This window comes from Liolophura sinensis, chromosome 8, assembly GCF_032854445.1.
Source record: "Liolophura sinensis isolate JHLJ2023 chromosome 8, CUHK_Ljap_v2, whole genome shotgun sequence".
Lineage (NCBI taxonomy): Eukaryota > Metazoa > Mollusca > Polyplacophora > Chitonida > Chitonidae > Liolophura > Liolophura sinensis.
The window spans coordinates 52,179,104-52,202,246 of record NC_088302.1 but is presented as its reverse complement, the minus strand read 5'-3'; the positions used below and the strand labels follow the sequence as shown (position 1 = coordinate 52,202,246).

General features: G+C 39.1%; 1 protein-coding gene across 2 annotated transcripts in view; it reads left to right on the top strand.

Annotated features, from left to right (window-relative positions):
* Positions 1 to 3,193: 3,193 nt before the first annotated feature.
* LOC135472532 (cytoplasmic FMR1-interacting protein 2-like) overlaps positions 3,194 to 23,143 on the top strand; it is a 41,397-nt gene continuing 21,447 nt past the window's right edge. The window contains exons 1-21 of one of the 2 annotated variants that reach the window (XM_064752077.1): positions 3,194 to 3,390; positions 8,473 to 8,691; positions 10,550 to 10,627; positions 11,005 to 11,106; positions 11,828 to 12,009; positions 12,687 to 12,912; positions 13,763 to 13,867; positions 14,674 to 14,877; positions 15,608 to 15,724; positions 16,161 to 16,238; positions 16,580 to 16,794; positions 17,282 to 17,429; positions 17,811 to 17,964; positions 19,015 to 19,097; positions 19,474 to 19,547; positions 20,209 to 20,382; positions 20,907 to 21,015; positions 21,245 to 21,364; positions 21,971 to 22,170; positions 22,582 to 22,669; positions 22,933 to 23,076. In XM_064752077.1, the coding sequence (XP_064608147.1) occupies positions 3,355 to 3,390; positions 8,473 to 8,691; positions 10,550 to 10,627; positions 11,005 to 11,106; positions 11,828 to 12,009; positions 12,687 to 12,912; positions 13,763 to 13,867; positions 14,674 to 14,877; positions 15,608 to 15,724; positions 16,161 to 16,238; positions 16,580 to 16,794; positions 17,282 to 17,429; positions 17,811 to 17,964; positions 19,015 to 19,097; positions 19,474 to 19,547; positions 20,209 to 20,382; positions 20,907 to 21,015; positions 21,245 to 21,364; positions 21,971 to 22,170; positions 22,582 to 22,669; positions 22,933 to 23,076 (2,856 nt within the window). In that variant the 5' untranslated portion in view covers positions 3,194 to 3,354. Of the gene's footprint in view, positions 3,391 to 6,554; positions 6,682 to 8,472; positions 8,692 to 10,549; positions 10,628 to 11,004; positions 11,107 to 11,827; positions 12,010 to 12,686; positions 12,913 to 13,762; positions 13,868 to 14,673; positions 14,878 to 15,607; positions 15,725 to 16,160; positions 16,239 to 16,579; positions 16,795 to 17,281; positions 17,430 to 17,810; positions 17,965 to 19,014; positions 19,098 to 19,473; positions 19,548 to 20,208; positions 20,383 to 20,906; positions 21,016 to 21,244; positions 21,365 to 21,970; positions 22,171 to 22,581; positions 22,670 to 22,932; positions 23,077 to 23,143 lie in introns of those variants that run through there. The other variant, XM_064752078.1, reaches the window with a different exon arrangement.

The following is a 23,143-nucleotide window of genomic DNA, read 5'->3' as shown; positions in this document are numbered from 1 at the left end:
CATGTCTTGTTTGTTTTCGTTTCTGTGTCAACTAATAAGTCCGCATATTTGACCTGCTTCGGTCACCACGTCAGTATAAAGTGCTTCATGTCTTCAAATTGCTTACGTTTGGCAATGAAATATAAGTCTCTTGAAGTAAATATGGACAGAGCGTCCGCTTCGGGACCGGTAGATCCAGGATCAATCCTTGATCGAGTCACACCTAAGACTTTAAAAGAGGAAGTTGTAACTTCCTCGCTTGGCGTTCAGCATGAAGGGGATAGTGCAACGACTGGTTGACCCGTATCAGTATAATGGCTCGGGCGGGGCAGCTTACTTGCCTTCGGTAAGTCGTTTTGGTGAAGCAGCACTAAATAAATGAGTGGTGGAAATCCGTCCTGCAACAAGGAGGCACATTACACGTACATGCACCCTAATGATTCCTTTCGTCGTCATATGACTGAAAAATTGTTGAGTACGACGTTAAACCCCAAGCACTCACTCACTCACTCACTCTAGAATCTCTGCCACTCTGCTAAGGGCAGGCTAGGACCTTTGTAATCTTCGTTCTGAATTAGATCGCCACATTGGACATGTGAACAGGTGCAATCAAAGTTCATGGTAACCCTTGTATTCTGCAGAATGGAACAGTGCCCTGTTGCCTTAGAAACGGTAAATTAGCGGTGTTTTAGTAAACATGGAAACAATAGATGATGTAACTCCTTCAATTAAATCTCTGTAAATAAGACCAGTATAGAAAGCACAGAAACCCATTCATGTGAAGATGTCGTTATACGACATATGTATTTCAGCGCCTATGACTCTTCAGTCAGCCTGCACGAGTTGCTAAGAATGCACTTGCACTGTTAATGACGCCTGCATTTTTGTAATAGAGCAGTAGTACTTTTTATACAAAATGACCGTGACTGTATTAAAATGATTAGGTTGCATGCTAATTTGGTCGTTCAGCTTCAGTATGATGTATGGAAAGGCCAATTCGCAAAACCACGTATAACACAAACCACCAAAGAACTGAGAAGTATATAAAGTACGACAATAGGACGGAATCATCCAAAGAGAAGCAATGGACAGTTTTCAATGCTGTTTGAAAGACGCAAGGGGTGTTCTAGGCGACTGGGTAAAACCAGTGCTTAAATCGTGTACCATGCTAGAATATCAGTTGTTGATAACAAAATATGTATCTCATTTGCGCTTTGATTGCAACTGTTCATGTATCCAACGTGGCGATCTCAGTCAACACGGTGAACTGCCCCTAGCCCCAAGATACGTAAGCATGCCTGTATACATAGTATCTTTTGGGCTGTTTGTCAGCCATTGAACCAAATACAGCGATCAAAAATAATAACCTTGTAATAAAATCAGCTTATCCTCGCCCTATATCACAGTGCCGTATAAGAGGAAACCATTGACTGCAAAACGCATCACATGCAGGCATCGAATCATCTATGTGACGTCACATCCAATTGTGTATCTGATATTCGTGCACAATACCTCTGGGACCAGTTGTTCAAAAGTGTATTAAAGTTAAGAGAGGCTTACATCTTGATACCAGTCCTACCCTGATACAATGTAAATGACACTTTAGTCTGGACTACAGTTAATACCAGGCTTAAGTCCTATTACACTTTGGAACAACTGGGCCCTGGTAAGGTCGACCGAGGAATTTATTTTATCTTTACCCGCAAGCGGAAACGGCTGTAGTAGAAATTCTTCTCTGAGGCAGTAGCGTTGTCAGGAAGACCGTATGTATACACGGCACTCAGCAAAGCTCGTCTGTTTGTGTGTGTCAGATCAACAACCTGTTTTCTATATAGTAAAATTGCGTATATACGGCACTCAGCAAAGCTCCGCCTGTTAGAGTGTGCCAGATCAACAACCTGTTTTCTGTACGGTATACTAAGTACTCAGTAACGCATACCCCATTGATCAGATCATCGTGCATACAAAGCCGTCTACGATAGATAAATGCTCATCGGCCTGCATATACTAATAACCCTATCGTAGGCACAATGAACATCTTTCACAAAATGGTTTTTTCATCCAGGCCGATATGCTTGAGAGAGTTTGAATGTACATCAAATACAGACCTGGTACTGTGCTTTACTCTACCTGTCAGCAGCCACATGACCATGACACCTTCCGGGTTTTAACAAATATCTTCATGTTTAGCCTCGACGAAATAGGTTTTGGACACAAAATATATTTCACCGTTTAGCCCAGGGCGTAAGCATACCAGAGAGACTGTCCTGTATAAGGCGGGGATTCGTCCGTGTATTGTTGTACAGTAGAGTACTATATGCCTGGCTCACGCAGTCCTGATGCTTAGGATGCTCGTTTCATGGGCATGTACATCGTTACATAATGGTTACATCAAAGCTCAGAACTCGTAAAAAGTTCTGTTTTCAGAAAGCTTCCAAGGTGGAAAAATATAAATTATTGGGTTGGTATTTTGTTTAGATTGGAGATTTAGGGTATATACATTCACGGTATTACATAGGAATCGTACAATGAGCAAGCTGTGTGGTGTTATTCCCCACCTCTTAACCCTGTTATGCGAGTAACGGAAACTTCATTATCGTATACATCCGATACATCATCATTACTGACAGTCAACTAGCAGGGTTTGCCAGCATTGTCTATAGAAACAACCTACACGAAACTGCCATGATCAGCTGTGCGTAACGGAGCGGAGCATTTTCACTTTAATAGCATGTTGTTGAAATTAATTTGGAAAAAAAAAGAAAAAAAAAGAATAAACATTGTATAGGCATGTATATTCTTGAATCTAGTTAATGCATGCAGGCGACTTTTATCATACACAACCATGTGTTACACGTCATCCAATCTGACGAGCAACAAACGGCTTGTTAACGAAAACTTAATCGTCTTTGAAATACGCATTCATATTTCATATAACCATACGTGCGGAGTGGCAGTACAATATTCTCTGCACACATCTCTATACAAATATATACCGCATATGTAAGCCTGCAATGGACCATACGGGCAACCCTAGAGTCATGTGGGCCAGCAGGTCCTTCCGCTTGTTAACTCGCACTTTTGACGTTTATGGCCCTGTGTAACGCTTTATAGGTTGTGTAGGCTTGGGCGGGTGTCGTGGTCGGGCTACACTATATACATACACGCGCAGGATGTATAACCTGGGCTGATCTCCAGCTCACTGAAACAATGACTCCTTCTTTCAGGACATGAAAACCCGGCAGTTGGATTATTTAGGCCAACATCAAAATGATCTGAGCGACGGAACGTTTTTCTCTGGTCTGCATAACTTTTCTTGAGTTGAACTGTGACAGTTGTTGAAGTGTTGAGCCTGACAGTTACCACTCCGGGGCCATGGCTTCACCAACGTCACCCCCAGCCCTTAACCCGGTAAGTATAAGTATATGTACACCTGGATATTGTCTACTCCCGGTCAGTACATACATGTACATTTACACATTTACACGGGTAGTACTGCTGATATCTGCGGATAAGTGGCCATTACATATACCCGTATCCGCTGCAGATTTGCCTTTTATCACAAGGCTATAAATCACGCCTAATTGTTTTACATGTTTTGGTCATGTATTTTATTCCCCAGTCTCTGTGAAATATGCTGTAAATCACCTGATTAATATTCATTGGTTCTATTTGTTTATATACAAGATTAGCCTATAGTTAGTCAGGTCTGGGATATTGTATTTATAAAGAAGATTTTGTTCGTATTGCACGCCATGTTCAGGTGATGCCAGCTGTTACACTACAATAGGTAACAAATCGACAGTGTATGATTTAAGTGCATTTTGTAAAAATCTGTAGCTATATGGATACGTAATGCAAAAAAAGAGAGATATTTTCTCTTTTATCGACCTCTTTTGGCACCAAATGGTATTGAACCCACTTTTCATGCGCGTGACCGCACGCACATATGTATCCTAAGAAACACCCATTGAGTCTAATACTTCTCATACATGCACGTGCATATGCTCGTATAAACATCCTAAACTTCTATACTTTGGGACGAGCATTGAAGGGAATGGAAGCTGTATTGTCTGGTCAAGTGTGGTGGCAATGCTCTTCTCAGGTATAGCATATACACACATTGTCATGTGCTCTACACAACATGCACAGTCATATATGTGACCGTCTAAATATCCAGTTACATGTATATCTGCATGTGCTATGTACACATATTGATTCCTGTGTATATGCAGCCAGGGGACCTCCGTGGCCTGGTATTAAGCGTGCTATAGCGGAGCACAATTACTTAGGAGCATCTTACCAAAGCGATTGCTGTGGGTTCAAGACCAGTTCACGCTGGCTTCCTCTGCAGTCGTACGTATTAAAGTCTGTCTGGAACCTGTGGATGGTCGTGGATTTTGCCGGGCTCTGTCTGGTTTTCTGTTGATTTATTTATTTCATTGGTCTTTTACGCCGTACACGAAAATATTTCATTTATACGAGGGTGGCCAGTGTTATACTGGGAGGAAACAGGGTAGAGCCTGGGGGAACCCACGACCATCCGCAGGCTGCTGACAGACCTTCCCACGTAAGAACGGAGAGGAAGTCAGCATGAGCTGGTCTTGAACTCACAGCGACAGCATTGGTGGGAGGCCCTGGGTCATTGCGCCGTTCTGGCGAGCTAATTACCCCCTGCCTGGTTTTCTTCCCCCACAATGCTGGCTGCCGTTGTATAAATGAAATATTCTTGAGTTCCGCATGAAAGTCCAACTAAATAAATTAACAGTTAAATAAACTAATCACGTAAATGTAATCAGTGGATTATAAATCTAAAAGAATTTAGTCATAACGCATATGCATTACACAAACGTAACTGTATAAACATCTGTGAAGCGTTACGTCCCACATACATATAGCGCTGTACATTTTCATGTAGTCATGTACAGGTGACTGTATGACAGGTGACTGTATGAACATCAGTGTAGTCTATATGTTACACTCAACATCTCCAGTATACTTTGCCGCATAATTACACATATCCGTATATCATGTATACCCGTGACCGTAGAAATACATAATATATTAGTCAAGCATATGCTATATTCTCTCTCAGACTTAGTTTCCTAAATTATTGTACAAGGCAACTTCAGATAGGTTTAGTGAATAATGCTATATGGTGTGAAAATTTTCAATTTTGGCCTGGATGGTCTAGAGTTTAAAGGCGTTCAAGTCTTTCAATCACAAGGACATCTTCCCTCACTCTCACTGCTTGTGACAGGGCTTTGGTGAAAATAAGCAATCAGAAACTTTATGCGGCCATATGCGCGGTCTAACCTTCGTTTACGACCATTTGTCTTCATGGTGTGCGTATCTATGTATACGGCACATGTAAGAAAGTTCGTTAGCAACTTGTTAAAGATCCGTGGTTAATGCTGCCAGGCAAACCATTCATGAAATCACCCTCAATTGTGAAAAAAATCTTCAGCATGGCCTTTAACAACAATGGACTAACTGACCATCAAGGAAGGCGTTAAGCAACAATGAAATAACTAGCAAACTAACTACTTAAATAATACATCTTCATTTTGAGTTGCACGGCCTTAAGATTTATTTCTGCAGGCGTAGTAAGTCCTTAATCAGAATATAATGTCCAGTAAATAGGCCTACCTAGCTTCACAAGTAAATACCTTTGACAATGAGGTTGCTATTTTCATCTCCACACTACAACATCAGCATCGTCTCGGCACTGAACAATGTGCGCCATTATAAGTATTGTAAGTTAAGTACCAGTGCTGGTATACATGTGATAATGAATTATAAATACCGCAAAGTGCATGTATGTGCGTATGTTTGTCTTTGGCGACACAATATACAGGTAATTAGTACTTTGCGTGTTTGTTAACGCCTATATAAACCGGTACGTAATTTAGTGTCATAAGTGTAGAATAAGTACAATTTTGAGATACAGTATATAGACATACTAGGGCCTATATATATATATTTGCTCAAGGGAATTACATAATAACTTATCTATTCGTGAAGACATAAGTTTGTGCTGTCTTCATTTAGGTACTGTATCAGCACGAATCGCCAGAGTCCCAGGCCTACCCTACAAACAAGTCACACAAACAAGGCTTTAAGTTATGAACGGTAGACATTTTTTCAGTTTTATTTATTATGATCCCCACCCAGACCCCCCTTTCTTACTGCGGGCCGTACATTAAGCACGTTTTGAATAGTTCCGTATGGCCTTAAACACTGAGTATCATAAAGAATAGTTCAGTATATATATATAGTATATATATATATATATATATAGTATATGTCTTTAACATATTCGGAGGATCAAAGAAAATCTAATGAAAATGATCAGGCTATGACTTCCTTAAAAGAATAACAACTGCCTAAACGTTTGCTGATAACTTCGAAAGAAGTGTGCTTTCTAAGCTATTTCTTGGGAAATTAAGTTTGTTATATGAATGTTATAAACGGATGGAAGTAAGATAGGAATTTTGAAAATAATGGGAGAGCACCTGCACTTGGCTTGAAGTCATTCAAGTTGTCTCCCTTGAAATTTTACCGGAAGAGAAAACGATAACGCCATCTTTGACTGGTGAAGTTTTTATATTTGCTGAAGTTATATCAATCCGAAATTTAACGTGTTATGTTCTATATAGGTATGATTTAAATCGGAATAGGGTTTGTCAAGACGTGCACCAGGTAAGTGAACGCAGAGCGGTCAACAGCTTATTCGATTTATCTTCCGAGAGGTAACACTTACAACAACAACAACAACGCTAATTGTCAAACAAAAAATGACACCATATCTGCCAAACTGCAAATTATTACCAGCTTCGAATTTCCAAACCAGGGTATTACGGTTATGACATAGTAAAGATGCCACAGCTCTCACGGGTCAGATTGCAGATGTATCTGAAATAAAGACTAGTCACCTGAACCTCAGTAGCTTCAGCAGTTTACCTGTTTACAACTAGCTGCAGCCGACAAACGAAGTACTTGCAGATTGTATTGATGCTATCACACCGGGCAGCTATACACTCTGTTGTGGTAGAGCAGAAGGTTCTCTGGTTTATGTTATAAACATATACTATATACCCTACTATAACCCTGCTTTTTATTATCGCACATGCAGTGATTTCAGTATGTAAATTTTCACAAAATTAATGACAGTCTACACGATTTTTTTCGCACTTTATGACATTGCTAATAAGATTTTTGCTAGTTTTCCCACTGTACCATTCTGATTCCAATCTCTCACAATGTGATGATAGTTGCACCTGTCTGGTTTATCTCTTGTAGCCTTGAAGCTTGGTAAGTTTGCATATCATTTATGCTTAGATCATATCACCAAACATTTATGGCTACCAGTTTTCCAGTGCGGTCAGCCTTCGTTAAACATACGTGTTTATACCAGCGTTGGTTGCGGAGTAAACATACCTGTTTGAAGAAAGACTGTTTGATCCATAGAGCCCTTGAATTGTAAAGCACATGCTGTTCACATTTAAATACAATGAAACGACAACAAACTTTTCGTCAAAAAGGCCATTGGGTGTAACTGAGGAAGAAGGTGTTGATCCAACGCTGACATACCACCCATCACACGAGAAAGTGTGATGAAAACCTCATATGTACAACAAGAGCAACATCACGTCGATAGTGAAGGCCAATCGATGACACAAGCCGACGCTCAGTCAACTTCAAGTGATAGTAACATATCATGGTGGTGACATTATTCTACTTGTTCAGACAGTATTTCTCCATCCCACAAATTCATCAGAGCCTGAGCGTGGCTTTTCTTTGATCAAAACAAAAAACGAAACATGTTGGGAGAGCCTCTCTATCTACGGATAGCCGTTCATATTGTATTAATTTATCATGAATTCCAAAGCTTCAGTGACTGATTACAATGCAGACAGAGCAGTAAGAACTGTGGTAGGCAGGTGGAAAAAAGACGGAGGCCTAGTACTACACCATATGAGCCCTGAGAATGGTCAGCGAGTGACGTTCAATTGTAGTTATGATTCCTCTTCTGCTAGTCAGGAGGAATCTCTGTCTGATAAAAACTTGTCTGATTAATCAGTAATGCACGCTGTGGACTCTGTAAAGAAAACATATACATGTAAAGCAAGGTACTTTTACTTTCAGAGTCCTACACATATAATTTGTGCACAAAAGTTTCAGCAGGTGCATGTACTGAAGAGAAATGGGTGCACAGTGTGCTGTAGTTTTAACAAGTATTTTGAGCTGTGGTTGACCAGTAAACAATTGAAGCATTAGCTGGCCCATGCATTTAAATTTAATCACACTACACACAATAAATAAAATTTGTTGCAAAATGATGCAGAAGTAATGCACACATTATGCAAAGTAAAATTAAAAAACAAAAACAAATAAATAACCATATAATGTGCTTGTTTATGTTATTCAAGTATTGTATGCTTAGAAATGAATTTCTGTGAGCATTGAAAGGAATTTATTCTTCTGCTTCAGGACAAAATGGCCAGTGGTGAGAAGATAACACTGACTGATGCCCTGCAGAATGTGGATGTGCTGGGAGAACTGCCTCTTCCTGACCAGCAGCCGTGTATAGATGCCCTATCACCCTCAATACACTACCATGCAGATTTCAACACCAACTTTGAGGACAGAAAAGCTTTTGTCTCTGGTGTGGCCAAGTACAATGAAGAGGCCACCACCCACGCTGATCTGGTATTAAAATGTTGTTCTAATACCACAAAAAAAAATTACTGCATGAAGTTTGGTGAGACCATTTAATTCAAACATTCCTCATTGATCTGATTTTGAAATCTGGTGTCTCTGAATGGCCTTTAATACATTTACATCTCTTTTTAAATTCTCTTTGTACTTCCAATTTTAAATTTACTTTGCCTTCTAGGTTGTCAAATCTGGGAACTGTACATAATATATATATAATACAATCATACAAATACTCACACCTCACAACTATGGATTTAGTTTAGGGATAGCGGTTCATTTATATCAACATAATTCATAAAATTAAAACCAATTACCTTATATGACATAGAGTATAGCTAAAAATTTTAGGGCGTAAAATTTTGCCGATTTGAGTTGTTGGAGGAGATGACAGGGAAGAGTGATCAGCCCCCAGTGACGGTCTGGCTGCTGGCCCTTGCAACATGAGGTAAACCCCTCTGGCATGGACTGAGAGAAGGGTGATTATTCACCCACAAGCCTATCTAGACCTTCATTAAAAGGTTATTTGTTGCAAGTAAAAAGCCATTGCTCTCAAGGTGGGGTCCACCGGTCATCGGAAAAAAACTTTTTTTTTTTTGCCCTGTGAAATAACTTGCAGTAAGTGATCTAAAATTGACAGGTCTCCTAAACTATGTTGAGACTTCAAAGACTATACCTAAAGCTGTTCCAGAGGTTGGGATTAGCCATGATGTCAATACAAACTCAGCCATTTTTATCTGAATACTCAGTATGTTATAGCTTGGCACCCCCTCCCCCCAAATTTCCATATAACGAATGCTATTGTTAAATCATCAAGGCCTACACCTCTAAGATGTGATCACAAGCTGTGATAAAAGCAAATTACGTGAAAATGAATTTTTTTACTCCAACGAACAAACCTGTAAAGCAGAACCTAATCGCAGTAAGTCGGAGGAGTGAAGTGTTTTATTTATATTATAAATTAGCATTTAAAACAAATATGGATATTTATTATCTTTAGGCTTGATACATATTTGTTGTTCGGTGATGTTTCGAAAGACCTGTACACTTGTCAGTGTAGGCCTTTTTATTTTTGTTCTGCCGTCTAACCTCATTTCGCTTGTGTTGGCACGATATACTCTCGCAGACCATATGTGAAACATGCATTCTGGTAGAGGATATGTAGAGATGGTACCATTGCTAACATTTTGTTGCTCACCGAAGCATGAGCGTGTTTATTGGTTTTGCCACATGTATGCACAATCCTGTGGGCACACTGCCCTACGCCACTGCTGCCTGCTGTGTCCCATTACCAAGGCATCACAACCAGACACAAGGAATCATGGGACACACTTTGCAAAAAAAAAATCAGCTAAACTACATGTGAAGTATGGTATACACTCTCAGATTTGACCACATAGAATCATTTTTCTTCGAAATTTGTGGTGAGGAAAAGTTGAAACTGTTGACGGTTGCAACAGTATCATTGTGCTTTAAAGTATCAACATACAGTTCATGAATGCAAATATATTGTCCATGGATTTGACTTGATTCTATGTAATGAAAAATAAAGACAGATGTGTGAAGGTGTGGAGAGCTATTTCAAGATAAAGTTGTCAGAGGCCCTTCTGGTGGTGTTTATAACAGTTTAATTGGTCTTCACCATTATGTTAATATTAAGCCCTGGATTTACTCATATTAAACCAATTGCTGACATCAGAGCAATTTTTTTTTCTTCATAGCAAAACTGTTATAATGAGTTCATTTATTTGAATTCTGTATACAACATACATTGTATGTATCCTCATGAAGAGGGAATGTGGGAGCTGTCAGTGCATGTGTAGTAAACTAGAAACGTTTCTGGTTTGTGTAGAATTTGCTGCTGGAGGAAGGCCAAGAGTACGCAGTCATGCTGTATACCTGGAGATGCTGCTCCAGAGCCTTGCCTCAGGTAGGTGTCCAGTGTCATGTCTAAGATTCTAGTCTGATGTTACTTGTCCCAATCAACTCTTCGTATGATGATCTCCAGTACTAGCATGCAAATTGATGGCCAGTTTATGTGGAAGTACAAACAGTTATGTATTTGATTGATGTCATATGTTCTGCTTTTCTGACTATAATTTTAATTTTGTACTTCATGTTATAACTGAGTCATGATACATGTGGGTTAAATTACAATATATTGTATGTTGGAAGGAATGAAAGATTATGACTTATATCGCCTTGGTATGTTGAAGTATATACTTGCATGTATAAGTGTTCTTGTATATGTATATGTGATAATGCTTTGTAACACATCTGGAATGTCATCAATTTTTTTGTTTGCAGGTGAAAAGTAACGAGCAGCCCAACAGGGCAGAGATTTATCAGAAGATAGTGGAGGTGCTTAACCCCTCTGTGTCCAAGCTCAAGAGCTTCATGTATTTCCATGTAAGTCGTCAATGGTTATCTGATGATTGTTTTACATTTTTAAAGTCAGTGGCAGTTTATATAATGAACATATGTGTTACCACGGTATTTGTGCTTTAAGTAGCTTTACAACAGGTTCGTAAACATGCTCCTGTACAGTGTTACTTTGAAAGGTGAAACACTACATGTGCTTAAGCTGAAACAGGTACATGTATTTCAGTTTGAATACCCATTTCAATGATATAATGATAGTTTTTGTAGTCTTGCCTATCTGCTGCACACATGGCATTAGAAAGTATGATCAGTTGTCAGCTGTTACATAGGTTTTGGGCAGGAAAAAACTTGGCTATGAGCATTTTAGTCACAGGAGCGAAAATATTCACTTTCCTTGTCAAAATACATCCTTTGGAAGAGTATTAATACATCTGGTTCTTTTCTGCAGTGTGTTTTTCTCCTTTGGATAACGAAGTTGGAAATATAGTAGCTTTTCTTTATTTTTTTTTTTGGTAACTTGTGAAGATCACATTATTTCAACATGATTACCTTTTACTAAGAATGACCTTTTTTTCTCAATTTTTATTGAACATTACCAGAACAAAAAATCAATACTGTTCACTGTACTTGAGAAAAATCTATTCTGTTTCATTGAAGGCAGTTAAGACCAAAGTCTGTAGTAACTGTTCTATGTGTATGCTGGGAATGCAGGTTTTGTGTCTAACACTGAGCTTTTTATGTTATCTAGAGAAGAGCGACAGACAGATTTTGTGATGAAGTACGGCGCCTGTGTCATAGAGAACGCAGGAATGACTTTGTGTCAGAGGCCTACCTCCTCACCCTGGGAAAATTTATCAACATGTTTGCTGAGCTGGACGAATTGAAGAACATGAGGTCAAGTGTGAGGAATGACTACGCTGCATACAGAAGGTATGGCATGGCTGTAGGCCCAGGATGCTGGTAAATCAATTCCCAAGTAAGCACAATGCCTGTGACAAACAAATTGAAAACAATCGGCTCAAAAGATATCCGCTACAACATGTTAAAAGTCCAGTCAAGTACACTGACCAGTACGATCTAGCATTAGTATACATAAGGAACCTGGCATAGGCCTACTATCAATCATCAGGTCTGGACACTTTAGAATAATAACTGGTGTTAAGAGAATCAACCCTTGGGTTTAACAACATGTTGATCTCCTAATAGTACCCTGTGAAATTGTTAGTAGATGAAGTTCACCTAAGAAGAGAGCATCCACCCTGGGAGGCGGTAGATCCAGGGTCAAAACTGGGTTGGGTCACACCTAAGACCTTAAAAGAGGAAGTTGCAGCTTCCTTTGCTTGGCGTTCAGTGTTAAGGGAATAGTGCAACAACTGGTTGACCTGTATCAGTGAAAAAAAAGTAATTTAATAGAAATCTAATTAACTGCAAGAGATAAGCTAAACAGTTTCATTCATTTTCTCCCCCAATCATAAACTTACACCGCCATCATATCCAATGAAAGTGAAAATGTCTTCAGCATCAGTATAAATCTGGACCACTCTTTTTACCCTAGATATAAACCTGTGTTTATTCGTTGTTATCCACCTGTGACTGTATGTCCTCAGGGCTGCCCAGTTCCTGAAGGTGATGACAGACCCCCAGGCTCTGCAGGAGTCTCAAAACCTCTCCATGTTCCTGGCCACTCACAACAAGATACGAGATGAGCTGAAGAGCACACTGATGCAGATCCCACAGTTTGAAGATCTGCTGGCTGAGGTCATCCACACCTGTGTCAACATGTATGAGAACAGGACCTTCTTGTACCCTACAGAGAAATACATGCTGGTCAAGGTGAGGGGGAAACCTACATGTATATGATACTGTAACAGGACCTTCATGTACCCTACAGAGAAATACATACTTTCTGTACATATTCATTTCCAAAAAGCCCTGCACAAAGAACCAAAGATAGTAGATTTATTATATCAAGCTAATTCTTTTTTCTAAAGATGATTAGAGCCCGCTCGCTACAATCAATTGTAGACCCTACAGTTGAGTTTACAGTTGATTGTAAAAATAATTTACGCCCCTTACACAAAGAAATTGTAAGGGGATTGTAATTTTTAGAAGTTACAATTGCGGTCATATACCAGATTTGACTTGCACATAAAGGTGGCCTGAGTAAATGGACAATGTACAGGTCAAAAATTTTTCTTGCCTTCATTTTCAAAAGAGTTCTACATCATAATGATTCAGCAGTTGGCAACAACAACATGTGAAAAGATGTTCGTAACATCTTTTTAAGACAATTTCATTGCACATTTTAACAAACCAAGAGGAAAAGTACTGACTAACAGTCTATCTAAGGCAGGTATGTGTACTTAACATTAATTTTGGGACGATTGTAAGCATTTACAACAGGGTCAACCCGATTGTAATTTTTGATGGTAACTTACAACTACATGTATCATAGCTTACAATCCCTTCGTGCAAGAGGGTGTCAGGTGTCAGTGTTGATCGAGATTTACAGTTATCTTAGGCTTACGATTCCTTTGTGCAAGCAGCCCCTGATGCTTTATATTTGGGAGATTGGCATGGTTCTGTAAATTACAAAACCCCGTTTCAGCCCGTGTCAGTGTAAGAGAGTACCAGTTGAGTGAAGAGAAGGAAGAACTGGAGTCTATGTGTATGTGTGTTTCAGGTGATAGCATTTGGTCTGTTCCTGATGGATAACAAGGACACCAGCATCTACAAGATGGATGCCAGGAAGAAAGTCAATATCTCCAGAATAGATAAAATCTTGAAGGTAAGTGGACATTTCTGTTTATGAATACATGTATACATGTATCAGCCATTAACCATGACATAAATACATGTTCCTGCATATAGGTACGTGTGCATCATTGGTATTAGCACCATCCCAGATAGCTTTGTAGAGCGTCTGCTTCGGGGATGGTAGATCCAGGGTCAGTCCTGGGTCAGGTCATGCTTAAGACCTTGAAAGAGGAAGTTGTAACGTCAAGGAAACCTGCAGTAAGGAGATAGTGCAACGACTGGTTGACCCATATCAGTATAATAGCTTTGGGGTTGGGAGGGGGGAGGGGGGCGGCTTGCTTGCATTTAGTAAGTCACCTCAGTGAAGCAGTACTGGATAAAAGAGCGTTGGAAATACGTCCTGTAAGAAGGAGGCGCATTACATGCACTCCTTCGTCGTCATGTAACAGAAAAATTTTGAGTATGACATTAAATCCCAAGCACGCACTTACTCATTAGCATTGGCAGGTTTCTTACTGTTCGTCCATATCTCCAGGTTCTCTTAAAGAGAGTTCTCTTAATGTCCTTCTTAGTTTTGATTAAACGTGTTACGGTTCATAGTAACTCTAATGAAGAATCAGTGAAAAGAATCTTTGAAAACATTTGGTGTTGGATGTAGACAGAAAGTCGGATATGGTTGCTTGAACTGAAATGTATAAATATTGATGGTCAGTATAAGAACAAATTTACAAAATTGCAAGCTATATGTATGTGTTGATTTTGTTGTAAAAAGATGAACAATAACATTGTTGTGGGCAAACAAACCTAAACAAATATTTATATTCTTCAATTTTTCAGCAATTAGAGGTTGTCCCCCTTTATGGGGATATGCAGATTGCCCCGTTCCAGTATATACGTAATGGGGCTAACTTTGACGCCTCTAAATGGCAGTGCTGTACCTCACATGTGCCCAGTCCCCAGTCTAATCTCCTACAGGACCTGGTGAGGATACGAGAAGACCATGTCAGATACATCAGTCAGCTAGCCAGGCACAGCAATGAGGTAAAATGACTGTACTACTTAGCGGTTGCACTTCCTACCATGTGTAATTTTGGAACCACAAGATGTTGGCTAGATACAAGCCTCTATGAGGCGACACACTTACGTCATCTTTGCTTATCCATCACTGACTGTGGCAGACATTGGGTGAGAAGCTGTTGTTTCAGTGGCAATATTTGTTGAAGAATTGAAGGTATTGCCCAGCAGTCATGATTGGTTGATTTTATGGTTGGTCTACATCGCTTGATGTAATTATTCATTAATATAGCAATTCATGGTAAAATGGAGTGTAAGATGTAAAGATGGTAATAGTCAGTAAAGAATAGACAGTCATTGCATGCGGCCAGCTCTGCGCAAAAGAAAAAGGCAACGAATCCATGAAGGACATGTGTCCAGAGTGAATTTGGCATACCCCATTGACAGATGAGTGGGTATCATTGTACAGACATGGGTGAATAATTAAAGTGGCTTTCTCAGTTACAAAACATTGGAAGAAGTCAAGTCGACTAGAGTGATTTATGAGCCGATGTTTTGCATGGCTGTGTGTTTTTTGTTTTCATCCTAAATTATCGTATAACTGATAATATATCTGTCATCTAGATAATACACCCTCCAGTCAGACCTTAGTTTTAATCCTCGTTGATGTTTTACCTGTCATCCTCTTCACTTGAGTTCGGGTGGTACGTTGACATGGTGCATCCTCCGAGACATGGATTGTCCTTTGTATTGACAGGCTATTACAACAAACCGAGAGAGTCTGAGATCAGATGCGGAGAACAAAGAGCTGTATGATTTAGCCCTGCGAGGTATGCAGCTTCTGTCTGCCTGGACACAACAAGTCATGGAGCTGGTAAGCTATGTTATGTTTGTTAGATGTTTCATGCGGTCTCTTGTATGATGCATGTCACAACATAAGCAATGTAGTTATGGCCACAGTGGTGGTATGTCAGGAAATGAACGACAAGGTATCAGTTCTTTTTTTCTGGTTTATATGCTGCAACTGAATTCATGATAAAGCTACAGGTTAGACTTAAAATTTTAAAATAGGCATTGATTTATGTTTGAGTGTATGTATTCCATTATTTAATAGAAAATGTAGCCCATAGTTGGCAAAAGAAGTTTAGAAAGTTTCTATGACTTTTGAAATTAGAAGAGTATCATTTATGTAACTGATAAGTGGGACACATTTTATGGTAAATCTTGATTAGGTGGTCATGTGCATGGTATGTAAATAAGTGCAAGTATATGGATCCCAGCTCAGTAAAACCATTATACAACTATTTCAGTATTCCTGGAAACTGCTTCACCCTACGGACCCTCATCAGAATCAGAACTGTCCAGCGGACGCAGAGGAGTATGAACGGGTAACTGAAGCTCATGTTTTATTGTTTTTTTGTTGGTTTTGGTTTGTGATTGTTTTTTTTTTGGCTTCAGTATTCAGTAGATAATAATGTCAATCATGTCTTTTGGGAATTCTTAAAATTTGACATGCTACTTTACTTTTTTAAATGTTTGGGATGAATAAATAATAAATATCTGAAATTTCTTATTTATTTATCTGAATGATTTGTCACACAGATGAAGTCAAATAATTTTCACCCAAGTTCTCCTTTGTTAGCCAATTTGGCTAGTTTGATGATGATATATGGATCGAAAATACGTACATAACACAAATTGATGATTCTGTTATCTTTTCTTTCTTTAGTCTACAAGGTACAATTACAACAGTGAGGAAAAGTTCGCTATAATCGAGGTGATTGCCATGATTAAAGGGCTACAACTCCTGATATCTTGCATGGAATCTGTGTTTATGGATGCTATTCGGCGCCACATCTATGCAGAGTTACAGGACTTTGTTCAGCTGGCGTTAAGGGACCCTCTGAGAAAGTCGATCAAGAAGAGAAGTGATGTCATGAAAGTGTAAGTTCAGCAGTGTGTACTCAGAGGAACTCATTAAACTCCAAACAAACAAATGTGGAAACTCTTAAGGTAGATAAACAATTTAGTTCGGTAAGTTTAGACAGTATGCAATCTTTGCAGTGCTGTGAGTTGGTTGGACTGTTTCACAAGTAGTCCTCTTGTATTTTACTCTTTGTTAAAGCAACATCCAGAGCATGTTTTTTTAGGATTTCTCTCTTAAATCATGTATAGTAGTGCACACTCACTGTTCCATTTATTGATTTGACTCTAGCTTTATTGTGGTGCTAATTATGATTCACTCTGTAGTAGATTCAACTGACTCCACTGACATTATTCTCAGTTGAAACTAAATGACGAATAAATGTTTCATGTCTTGTCACGGATGAATAAAATCACACATGTAGTTACATTGCACCTGAATTGTGTGTGTAAAACAGTTTTAATGGTGTACCTGGACTAAACCATTTTGTGGGGTATTTTGTATCAGGATCATCATGTCAGTAAGAGACACATGTGCTGATTGGCTGCGGGGAGTTGAGCCACAGGACGACCCAGTTCTGAAGGGCAAGAAAGACCCAGATGATGGGTTCTTCATCAAGGTCCCTCGCAGGAATGTAGGGCCATCAAGCACCCAGGTACAAATGTCCTTTTCTTCAATGCTGTCAGGACAAATTTTTTTGCTTGCTGTAAGAAGCCAGTAACTGCACTTTGAGCCATCTTTTCAAAACTGTGTTATGTAATGAACATGACTGTTTAATGTAGGTCTAAGTTCACTAAACAGAAGTCTGTGAACAGGCATGATCTAGGTCCCAAGTATACCATATTTAATTCTACTTGTTATTAAAGGAGCAGTTGACAAGTTTCCGGTAAATGTCTTGTGCTCAAAGGATTAACCTTGTAAACCGGGTAATGATACTACTTTGAACAGTTGGACCCTAAGTACTAGACTTACTAGACTGCCTGACTAGATTGAGAATTTACTGCTTACTGTGTAAGAGTGTTGTCTGTTTCACCAGCTGTACATGGTGAGGACGATGTTGGAATCCCTGATACATGACGGAGGTGCGAGGAAAAAGACAATGAGGAAGGACATAGATCTGCATCATCTCTCAGCCATTGACAACTTCCACAAAATGTCATTCTTCTGGTCATACATGCTCAACCTGAATGGTATGTAACCACCATATATGTCTCTTTATACCTATGTCACAAATTATTTTGCATTTATAAATATCTAATATCCTTAGTCCTTGAGCCAATTAAATTTCAGAAACTTCTATATGGATTTTTGCATTCATTCTATCCCACTATCTGAGGTGTGGCTCTGGTTTTGTTTGTCAGGTACATGGAAGATCAGGCATATAGTCTTCTTCCATGTATAACCTGACAAACATAAATATGAAATATTTGAGAGTTTTTATAATTTGAAGCATACATATAACTGCTAAGGGTTGCTAAATGCAATTCATTTTTGCAAAAAAAAAAAAAAAGGACAACATAAAGTATTATTTGGCTTTTCGCTTTAATATGTAACTGTTGTTTGTGTCGTGGTAGTATGGTGATGCCTATGTAGTGATAATGAATTGATGTTTATGTTATGCGGTGATGTTTATGCTGTTTGTAATGAGGTGATATTTATGCTGTTTGTAATTTGGTGATGTTTATGTTGTCTGTTATGTGGTGATGTTTATGTTGTTTGTGATGAGGTGATATTTATGCTGTTTGTAATTTGGTGATGTTTATGTTGTCTGTTATGCGGTGATGGTTATGTTGTTTGTAATGAGGTGATATTTATGCTGTTTGTAATTTGGTGATGTTTATGTTGTCTGTTATGCGGTGGTGTTTATGGTGTTTGTAATGAGGTGATATTTATGCTGTTTGTAATTTGGTGATGTTTATGTTGTCTGTTATGTGGTGATGTTTATGTTGTTTGTAATGAGGTGATATTTATGCTGTTTGTAATTTGGTGATGTTTATGTTGTTTGTAATGTGGTGATGTTTATATCATTTGTAATGTGGTGATGTTTATGTCATTTGTAATGTGTTGATGTTTATGTCGTTTGTGATGTGGTGATGTTTATGTTGTTTGTAATGTGGCGATGTTTGTGTTGTGGTAATGTGGAGATGTTTGTGTTGTTTGTGATGTGGTGATGTTTATGTTGTTGATAATGTGGTGATGTTTATGTTGTTTGTAATGTGGTGATGTTTATGTTATTTCAGAGGCCCTTCAGCGATGTTGTGACCTCTCTCAGCTGTGGTACAGAGAGTTCTTCCTGGAGATGAGCATGGGCAGTAGGATTCAGGTACAGTGCTTCTAAGTTAAACAACTCATCTGTTCATTTACATTGGTTATAGATTTATTTCTTGACATGCTTGAAAATGTGAAATAATAAATGAGTTATGCATGAGGTGCTCACATATATAAGATATGTAGCTTCCAAGCCATGATGAACCCTTATAGACTGCATGAGGTAAAAAGCAGTTCACTCTTGTCTCAAATCATTAATCAGGCTCTTCAAGTGAAGTTCAGGACAGGTACTCTTTGATTTCATAGTTTGAGTGAAGTGGTTTGATTGAAACCCAGGTTCTCATGTCTTCAATTGTGGCTTGATGTTGGGAAATCAGATGTTAGAGATAGATCAGACATTCAACCATTCTGCTTTTACTTTCACTTTGCAGTTTCCTATTGAGATGTCAATGCCTTGGATCCTAACTGATCATATACTGGAGACTAGAGAGCCTTCAATGATGGAGTGAGTCTTCTCAGCTCTATTTTATTTTGATAGAACTATGAGTACCAGTTGGGTCCTCCAAGGACTTGGGGTTAGCATGCCAGCACAGCAGCAACTCATAAATGCTGTCCCTATGAGTTCAAGTCCAACTCATGCTGGCTTCTTCTCCAGTCATGTGGGAAGGTCAGCATACAGATGGTCGTGGGTTTCCCCCAGGCTGCGTCCAGTTTCCTTCCATCATAATGCTGGCCTCATCGTACGAGTGGAAATATTCTTGAATATGGTGTAAAACATCAATTAAATAAATAAATAAAGTACCAGGCAGAGCATAGGCAGAGCATTTCAGACTTTTATAGTGTCTTACATAATTTTTTACTTGAAGATAATTAAATGTATCTTGAATTCACCACTCTAAAATCAGATAAAGACATTCACGTTGTGAAGGGTTTTGAAAAGGTGGTTATTTTTTTTGCTTAATTTAATTCTGTGTCATCAATGGAGATAATTCACTCACATCTCCATAGGTCACAGCAACACAAGTTTTGGTACCTTCCACACTATTTCATCATCAGTCCAAAGTTGTACTACAGGGAACCAGCTGATCATATTCTAACTTAATACTGTCTGGTAATGTTGATTTTCCACAATTTAAAATTGTTCGCCAACTGTTTGTACGTGTCAGGTACATCCTCTACCCTCTGGACTTGTACAATGACAGTGCCCATTTTGCCCTCACCAAATTCCGTAAACAGTTCCTGTATGATGAGGTAGAGGCTGAGGTCAACCTGTGTTTTGACCAATTTGTCTACAAACTCAGTGACCAGATCTTTGCTTATTACAAACACCTGGCAGGAAGGTAAGAATTTTCACATTGTTCTGTTGAGAGGACATTTTTTGAAATGAATAGATTAATGGATAGATTAGTGTCCTGTTGTGGCTTATATGGTCTAAAACATTTAAACTGTTATATAGCTGAGGTAGCTTACCTTTCATAAGACTGCATGTTGCGGGTAGCAATGGCCAGGTCATGAGGTTTAGTCTTTAACCTTTGGGGAAGATTTTTTCACACCAGTTAATTAAATGAATAATAAAAATATGTTAACTGGTTTTGCTAAGGTGAGCTAACAACCTTTGGAGATACTGTCTTATCCATCTCACACATCGGTTAATGACATGATTTTAAACAGTTGCTCATACACACATACATGATCTGAATATACAACAAGATCACAGTACTTAATTTAGACAAAGCAGAAATTGTACCCCCGTACACATGCAAAATTGCAGAAATGGCATCTTAAGTTGCAATTTAATGAACTGAAAGGTTGAGAAAAGGCAGGGACAGCATTGTAATCAGTCATTTGTCTTTTCTTTCCTCAGCATAATGTTGGACAAGAGATTCCGAGCAGAGTGTGCCAACTTTGGAATGGTGATAACGTACCCAAATACAAACCGCTACCAGACACTGCTCAAACAACGCCATGTACAGGTAAGTGTGTTAAACTCTTGCATGCAGGTGGGGAAGATTATCACTTACATTGTGTAGTTGCCAAAGTTCAGGCACTATGGTTTCCCCTGCTCAGCCAACAGACTACTGTTTCAGTGAAATATCCTGGAGTACAGTGTGTAATGTGAATCAATCTTACAGATACTTTAACATTTTATTGACTTCAGCCTTTGTAAATGTATTTACTATGAATACACCACATGTGTTACAGATACTTGGTCGTTCCATTGATCTGAACCGTCTCCTGGGTCAGAGAATCAATGCGGCCCTGCAGAGATCCCTGGATGTGGCCATCGCCCGGTTTGAGGGGGGAGATCTTACTGGCATTGTGGTAATGTGGCTTTTGGTTGTATACACCCGCAGTTTTGGGATTCTGTAGTTAGTGTGTTTTATGATAACTATGGGACTGGATTCAAGTTGTCCATATGTTGCTCCTTTTAATGTCTAATGTTAATGAACTTGGTTGGTTCAGTGGTAAAGTACATATCGGATGTTGTGTGTTCAAATTCAGACCCAGCTGCTTTGGTTGATGATTTACATGTATGTCGTGGCCTCTGTGGCTCAGTTGGTTAGCGCACTAGCGCAGCGCAATGACCCAGCAGTCTCTCACCAATGCAGTCTTTGTGAGTTCAAGTCCAGCTCATGCTGGCTTCCCCTCCGGTCTTGGGTTTCCCCCGGGCTCTGCCCAGTTTCCACCCACCATAACACTGGCCGCCGTCGTATAAGTGAAATATTCTTGAGTACGGCGTAAAACACCAATCAAATAAATAAATAAATAAATTCATGTATGTCAGAAGGCCTGTCAAAGTATTCTTCACACAGACCATGAACCTATCCTAAGTTGTGTAGGTGAAATATCTTTAGTATTGCCTGAAGCACCAATCAGAGTACATAGTTATTAGTTGTTTGTGTATGCTATTGATTGATTCTGTTTCAGGAACTGGAAGGTCTGATTGAGTGTTGTCGTCTGGCTCACAAACTGCTGAGTCAGTACCTCACCCTCAATGACTTTGATGCCATGTTCAAGGAGGCAAATCACAATGTGTCTGCTCCCTATGGGCGGATAACTCTGCATGTCTTCTGGGAGGTCAACTACGACTTCTTACCAAACTACTGCTACAATGCTGCCACTAACAGGTCTGTATTCTAGAAGAAGAAATTTTGTGTGTCTGGTGTTACCCTCACAGTTCTGCTATGTGTAGGAGAGTTGTATACAATCAGCGTTTATCATGTTCAGGCTTATGTTGATAAGGTTGATAGCTCTTAGTATAACTATGTAGATGTAAGGACAGGCATATGGCTCAAAAGAGAAAAAACCTTCCTGTAAGTCTTAGGGCAATACAAAGACAATATGTAGACTTACATGAGCTTATATTTCTAATACTTCACTCAAATGCTAAATTTATCCATGTTTTGCACAGTTATGAATTTGTCAGAATAATATTCTAAAATTTTTGTTGGGTGTAAAGTTACCCGGATTAAAATGAAACTGTTGTCTCAGTGATAAAACCTCTTAATATTAATGACATAAATGAAATTTGTTTGTAGGTTTGTGAAAACGAGGATGTCATTTGCTCAGCCCATACAGAGGGACAAAATCCCTGGGGTGTCATACCATTACCTGTGGGGGACAAAGGTATACAAGACTTTCTTCCTGACTTACATATTCTGTATTTCACATAAAGTTTGGTATGGAAAAATTCACATTCAGAAGCACATGAAGTCCTTGAATTGATACTGTGAGGTGAACATTTAAGACATTTTGCCGTCATATAAGTGAAATATTCTTGAGAACAGCGTAAAACAGAAATCAAATAAAAAAACAGATTTATTGAAAATTTATTTTCTGTCTTCAGTTAGAAAATGGATGTATAGAACCTGTTTGTTTTTGCCCCCCAGGCCCTGACATACTCGTATGGAAACATCTACTCTCTGTACAGTGGTTTTGTGGGCCAGCCTCACTTCAGAGCTATCTGCAGACTTCTGGGCTATCAGGGCATAGCCGTTGTCATTGAGGAGCTTCTCAAGATAGTCAAAAGCCTGGTAAGTTTGGCCACACAGTACCCATCATGGTCGAGCAGCAACACTGGTGTGAGTGGGGTTAGGTAAG